Source organism: Rhinoraja longicauda, chromosome 41, assembly GCF_053455715.1.
Source record: "Rhinoraja longicauda isolate Sanriku21f chromosome 41, sRhiLon1.1, whole genome shotgun sequence".
NCBI classification, from domain to species: domain Eukaryota; kingdom Metazoa; phylum Chordata; class Chondrichthyes; order Rajiformes; family Arhynchobatidae; genus Rhinoraja; species Rhinoraja longicauda.
In genome coordinates, this window is record NC_135993.1 from 5,347,503 (window position 1) to 5,354,700 (window position 7,198).

Sequence of the window (7,198 nt, forward strand, 5' to 3'; positions counted from 1 at the left end):
GCTTTTGTATACTTTCCCTGATGGGAGAGGAGAGAAGAGAGTGGTATTAGGGAGAGAAGTTGCCAAACCAAGTTGTGCTGCATGTCAATAGGATTTCTTTCCACTATTCATCTATAGAATTTAAGTCAATGGAGATATGCCAATTTCCTTAGTCTTCTGAGGAAATAGAGGCGTTTGGGAAGCTTTCTTGTCTTCGCATCAATGTAGATGAACCAGGACAGATTGTTCAGTCTGAATCCTAGTGTTACATCCACTTTTATATTCTAATTCATTCATGAAAGCAGACTGCTGGGACCAAGATCCTCTGTTATTCACTTTGCATAAATGATTCCTTTGAGCTATGAGGACTGATTAAATATGCAAGTTAAAATTAAGAATTCGGCTCCTATTGTCCCTGAGATCTTTATCTGAGAGCAAAGTTGTGGCAAAAGTTTTCTTTCCTGAGAGTTTTTTGTTGAATAATTGCCTTCTAGAGAGATCCTGCAGTTCAAGACAGAAGACATAGATTACTGAATCAATAGATCTTTTAGGTTTTTGTTTTAGATATATAATGCGGAAACGGGCCTTTCGGCTCATTGCGTCCGTGTCGACAGCGATGCCCCTACCACCAACACGACCCTTCACACACCAGGGACAATTCACAATTATACAAAGTCAATTAGCCGACAAACTTGTGCGTCTTTGGTGTGAGGGAGGAAACCGGAGATCCCGGTGAAAAACTAGCACAGGTCTCGGGGAGAACTTGCAAACTCCGTATAGACAAGCAATCGTAGTCAGGATCGAACCCTTGTCACTGGCTGTGTAAGGCAGCAACTCTACCGCTGTGCCACCCCTATTTGAGCATGAGGTTTATAGGATGCTGGGGCAGCTATCAATGAGTTTTCTTTGGAGAATGAATTCAGTTTAGAATTGAAACCTGTGTCGGAAGGAACTGCAGATGCCGGTTTACACCAAAGATTGACACAAAATGCCGGAGTCACGCAGCGGGTCAGGCAGCATCACTGGAGAAAAGAAATAGGCGACGTTCTGGTCGATACATCACCGATTCCTTTTCTCCAGAGATGCTGCCTGACCCGCTGATTTACTCCAGCATTTTGTGTCTATCTTTAGAATTGAACTCTGCTGTCTCAAGTGAACAAGTTATGAATGCAAATCGACAGATCTGCTAATGCCAAAGGTGAAGGGAAATGTTATCACAACTCATTCTTCAGGGTTCTTGTTTGTACTTTGGTTGCTGTCTGTATTCAAGCTGTGATGTTGCTCACAATTCAACAAAAAAATGACTTGGTGGATTCATGCAAAATATTGCATGAATGAATTCAATTTTTTAAGAGATTGTAACTGTTAAAATCAACTGCTTAGATTTGGGAAATAGGTAATTATAGAAATATATTCCACTATTATTTTAATTGTTGTTAACGTGACAAAAATCTGCACTGACAAAGATCTGTGGACCAGTGAAAACTCGTGCCTAAATTTGTATCATTGCACTAATTGAAATTCTGTTCTTTTCTTAAAATAGAAATATGGTTTAATTTCTTGGTGTTGTCTTTGTCACATTCGCAAACATTGGAGAAACCCCTGAATCTAATACCAAAAGTGCACATTTATCGATTTGAAATCAGTTGCAGTTTCATGATGTATTTTGTCCAATATTGGGCAAGTGTATGGATGATTTCCACAGTTCATTGGTTCTCGGGGCAGAATTAGGCCATTCGGCCCATCAAGTCTACTCTGCCATTCAATCAAGGCTAATCTATCTTTCCCTCTCAACCCCATTCTCCTGCCTTCTCACCATAACACCTGACGTCCTTTCTAATCATTATTCATTCATTATTGTTGATGGAGGTTTATTTTCACCACCACACCCTCCTCTCCTGCCACCATGATGGACAATACATACAGAATAGTGAAAGGCTTCGATAAAGTGGATGTGGAGAGGATGTTTCCACTCGTGGGAAAGTCTAGGACTAGAGGTTATAGCCTCAGAATTAAAGGATGTTCTTTTAGGAAGGAGATGAGGAATTTCTTTAGTCAGAGGGTGGTGAATCTGTGGAATTCTTTGCCACAAAAGGCTGTGGTGGCAAAGTAAATGGATATATTTAAGGCAGAGATAGATAGATTCTTGATTATTACGGGTGTCGGGTGTTGTGGAAAGAAGGCAGGAGAATGGGGTTAGGAGGGAGAGATAGATCAGCCATGATTGAACGGCAGAGTAGACTTGATGGGCCGAATGACCTAATTCTAGTCCAATCACTTATGAATACAGGGTAACGCAATATTTCACCTGTGTCTGTTCATCTACAAGAACTGACTGGTAATATTTAATCATTGACAAATCCTTTTCCATCCTCGCCACTATCCACTTACAAGTTCAATTTCCCATGAGTGAGTAGTTAAGTAAGGACACTGACCCAATGCATTTGTGGCCCAAAAGGGGACAAAATGCGGGCGTAACTCAGCGAGTCGGGCAGCATCTTTGGAGAACACGGATGGGTCACGTTTCGGATCAAGGCCCTTCATCAGACAAAGGACACTTTGCGTCTCGACCCATAACGTCACCTATTCCTTTTCCCCAGAGATGCTGCCTGATCTGCCAAGTTACTCCAGTATTTTATGTCCTTTGTTTCTACATTTGTGGCCCAAGCTTTGTGATCATTTAATGTTTTCATTTATACCTTTTAAAACAATGCTGCCAGCCAGTAATTGAATATGAATGTGGTGCTTTCATTGGGAGATTATACAATCTCCAATAAATTTATTTAGTGGGGTAAAGTAACTTTCATTTCTTTTAAAGGTCTTGGAACAGAGGGACTCTACCGCGTTAGTGGTAACAAGTCAGAGATGGAAAGTCTCCAGAGGCAGTTTGATCATGGTAAGCCAGAGATAAAGGTGCCTGAAGAAGGGTCTCGACCCGAAACGTCGCCCATTCCTTCTCTCCTGAGATGCTGCCTGACCTGCTGAGTTACTCTAGCATTTTGTGAATAAATACCTTCGAAAGGTGTCTTAGATGGTGTTTTACTGGCTGCTAGGTAGTTAAGAACTGCACAGAGTATTAGATTTGCATTTTTACCTTTTCCACCCATGGAACTTGATCCTAGTGGCCTGATCTTAGTGGTCTGATCACTGGTATAAATATGTTTAACGCAAGTGTGGCCCATATTTTACTCCTGGCGTTGGCACTAATATGCCAGAGCAATGGAGTTTTTTTTTCTATAAGCAACTACTTCAGTACTACCTGCCCATTGAAACAGGAAGCAAATTCACTAAATGCAAATAAAAAAACCTGAAGCCACACATTTGAATTAACACAGAAAATACTGCAAACACTCAGCAGTTCAGGTGGCACCTGGAGAAGGGAAAAAGCAATTAATATTTAAGGTTCAGAATCCTTCAGAACTGGTTTTAATTTAGAAAAAATGGGGTCCTCTTACCTCGTGTTGTGGGATTAACCTAGATTTAATCCTGAACTGCCAAGGGTCATAGTATTACAGCATGGAAACCGGCCCTTCGGCCCAATTTGCCCACACCAGCCAATATGCCCCATCTACACTAGTCCCAGCTGCCTGCATTTGGCTCATATCCCTCTAAACCTGTCCTGCCCATGCACCTATCTAAATGTGTCTTAAACGTTGAAATAGTACCTGCCTGTTTAAAGAAAATTCAAATGCAAAAGTCTTAAAAATACACTGACCAAAATTGTTCACTTTTTTCCTCGAGGCTTCTCACTTTTGTTTTGACATATGGAAATTTGAATGTTGCCAGCTTCCAATGTCTCTTATTAGTGCTTATTAAATTATTAGAGTCATACAGCACAGAATCAGGCACTATGCCCCAATTTGTCCATGCTGAGGTGTCTTCCTGAGCTAGTCCCATTTCCCCCCATTTGACTCAAATCCCTCTCATCCTTTCCTGCCCATGTATTTGTCCAAATTTAAGCATGGTGATTGTGCCTGCCTTCACCACGTCCTCTGGAAAGTGGGGGGAATAAAATGGAATTGGTGTAAATGGTGATTCATGGTAAGCACAGACCAGTCGGCCAGAAACCTGTTTCCATGCTACATGGTGCTTTGACACTGGAAGTTATATAAGCATAGTATGGAAAGAAAGCACTGGTAACTTTGCTTGATATACATTCTCAATTCCAGTCCTGATTTAGAGCTAAATCAGCAAAGACCACGGTTCCAACCTAAAATCCTTTGTCATTTTTTAACTTCACAGAGAAATGCACAAATTAAGCCATTTCAAAAGTCTGGTTTTAATTTTGTCAGTGAAGACACCGCAATATGTAATCTTTTTGAGATATTAAGTTTTTTTATATATGATGCTAATATATTAAAATAGAGGGAATCCGATATCCAATCGAGATGGTATTGCACCTTTATTTTTACGCTAGAGATACAGTGCGGAAACAGACGCACCGAGCCCACGCCAACCAGCGATCCCTGTACACTATCCGACACACCAGGGACAATTTACAATCTTTACCGAAGCCAATTAACCTACAAAGCCGAACGTCATTGGAGTGTGGGAGGAAACCGGAGCACCCAGAGAAAACCGATGCGGTCTCAGGGAGAATGTACAGACAGGACCCATAGTCAGGATCGAACCTGGGTCTCTGGCGCTGTAAGGCAGCATCTCTAGCGCTTTGCCACCGTGTCACCCAGTTCACTCATTAGACTGGAGTTGGAGCCAGGTGTATAAGTTGAGCCAGAGTTCCAGAATCTGAGCTCAGAGTGTGGCTGGGGCCTGAGTTGGAACACACGCAAGTTTCTCGGCCAGAGTTGGGATCAGAATCTTGGGTGGATCTCACTTGAAGTCGGGTTCCCCAGTGCTTATGGTCTGTTTGTATTGACAAACTTTACAAATTCAGTTTCACTCTCCCTCTAAACTTGCAGGTTTACTGACACCAAAATGATTAGACTATGCAACGTGTTATAAACTGAAACAAGTGTGTTGCAGTAACGTTCAATAGCCAGGGAATTCTGCCCATCTGTCACCGTGTTGAATTATCAAGTACACGTGTTGAATTATCGAAGCTATAATTGCATAATGTCTTTGCTTCCAATTGATTTTTTTCCCCTTCTATTCTTAGATCACAGCCTTGTTCTTCAGGAAAAGGATTATGCAGTGAATACAATAGCTGGAGCAATGAAAAGCTTCTTCTCAGAGCTTCCTGAGCCACTGGTTCCATATAACGCCCAGGTTGAGCTGGTGGATGTTAGCAGTAAGTATCAGGCCAATTAAATTCTGTCGTAGAAAGCACATGTCCTTCAAGAACTTGAAGCAGATCAAGAGATTTATGCTGCTTCTTGAATGGCAGTCACCGACCAAACATGACTCATTAACACACGACTGTGGGATTGTGCTGTTTATAAGTTGGCTGATGTTTGCACTTTGATTACATTGGACAGTACTTCAGTGGCTGGGAAGCACTTTTTGTGATAACTTGAAGCTGCATAAATGCTTATTTTCTCAGTGCAGTGTCGTATAAATGGGAAACAACTTGAATAAGAGCTAAGTGTAGGAAGGAGCTACAGATTCTGGTTTAAACCAAAGATAGACACAAAATGCTGGAGTAACTCAGCGGGGCAGGTAGCATCTCTGGAGAAAAGGGATGGGTGATGTTTCAGGTCGAGACCCTTCTTCAGACTAGAGATTCAATCTTGAATAAGACCAAACCTGTCTTTAATGTGAGGATTATCGCTGTAAATAATACAGAATTGCCCTATCCGTCACCACCTCTACCTTCCTTTAAGATTAGGCCCTTGATAGAATTATTCTCCCCTGAGAATCTTGTGTTAGCATCTCGTCTTTGGGCATCAGATGAATTAATTTCTTGTTTGGAAGAAGTTTTTTTTGCCTGAATGCAGTGTCTTTAACCCAGGGTAGGGAAACCAAGAACCAGAGTGCGTAGTTTATGGTGAGAGGGGTAACCTGAGGGGTAATCTTTTCACTCTGAGGGTGGTGGGTATATGGAGCGATCTACCAGAGGAGGTAGTTGAGGCAGATATTATAACAGCATTGAAAAGACACTTGGACAGGTACGTGGATAGGAAAGGTTTAGAGGAACGTGGGCTAAACCCAGGTAAATGAGACTAGCTTAGCTGGGGGTATCTTGGTCGGCCTAGACAAGTTGGCCAAAGGGCATGTTTCTGTGCTATGTAACTCTACACAATTGCAATACTGTTAGATGGGGATGTTTATAATTTTGGACCCAGTAACATTAAATAAATTATGACACAGCATTGAGTCGGGATGGTTTGGAACAGAATCTGAAGAAGCAAGTTCCAATGTGCTTCCATTAGAAGTGGAGTCAGAGCAGTCTGGATGAGTATAATAATTCAGTGTTGACCAGCAATCCTGATTTAAAGTTTAATCAGGTGGATCTGCTTGCTTAATAAACTGTGTAGGAAAGAACTGCAGATGTCGGTTTAAACCGAAGATGGACACAAAAAGCTGGAGTACCTCAGCCGGTCAGATAGCATCTCTGGAGAGAAAGAATGGGTGACGTTTCGGGTCGAGACCCTTCTTCAGACTGAGAGTCAGGGGAAGGGGAAACGAGAAATATAGACGGTGATATAGAGAGATATAGAACAAATGAATGAAAGATGATAAAAGAAACAGGCCATTGTTAGCTGTTCGCTTAAGCTATTGAGTTATGCAAGACTCTGAACCATTCCCGGGTGAGAGAAATAAACTGCCTTAGACAATAGGTGCAGGAGGAGGCCATTCGGCCCTTCGAGCCAGCACCGCCATTCAATGTGATCATGCCTTCCATTTTCTATTTCCACTGCAGGACCAAGGGTCCCCATAGCAAATAATGGGCACGAGTTCGGCTACTGTAGTTCCGACATAAACCACCAGTTAGCCAGCGTGCTAAGGCACTTGATCTCTGTATTAACTTACTTGTTTTTCTTCCCTCAGAAACACCTGATAAAGAGCTGAGGCTGAATGCACTTAAGGAGGTGTTGAAGAAGATTCCAAAAGAGAATTATGAGCTCTTCAAATATGTCATTACCCACTTAAACAAGTAAGTAATTGCTTGGTGCACGCAGTAAGACTGTCATAAATTAAGACTGTGATTATTAATTGTCCGAGACTTATAATCTTGCTGAGCATACCACAAGCCAATATCTCATAGCTGTGTTGCCCTTAATGATGCAACTCGTCCTAAAGTAAAAATCTCCAAAGGGAT

General features: G+C 41.8%; 1 protein-coding gene across 6 annotated transcripts in view; it reads left to right on the plus strand.

The window, feature by feature from the left end:
- arhgap35a (Rho GTPase activating protein 35a) overlaps nucleotides 1-7,198 on the plus strand; it is a 109,141-nt gene that overhangs the window by 89,915 nt on the left and 12,028 nt on the right. For all 6 annotated transcript variants that reach the window (XM_078431064.1, XM_078431065.1, XM_078431062.1 and 3 more), the window contains 3 exons: nucleotides 2,798-2,875; nucleotides 5,096-5,227; nucleotides 6,928-7,033. In XM_078431064.1, the coding sequence (XP_078287190.1) occupies nucleotides 2,798-2,875; nucleotides 5,096-5,227; nucleotides 6,928-7,033 (316 nt within the window). The remainder of the gene's footprint in view (nucleotides 1-2,797; nucleotides 2,876-5,095; nucleotides 5,228-6,927; nucleotides 7,034-7,198) is intronic.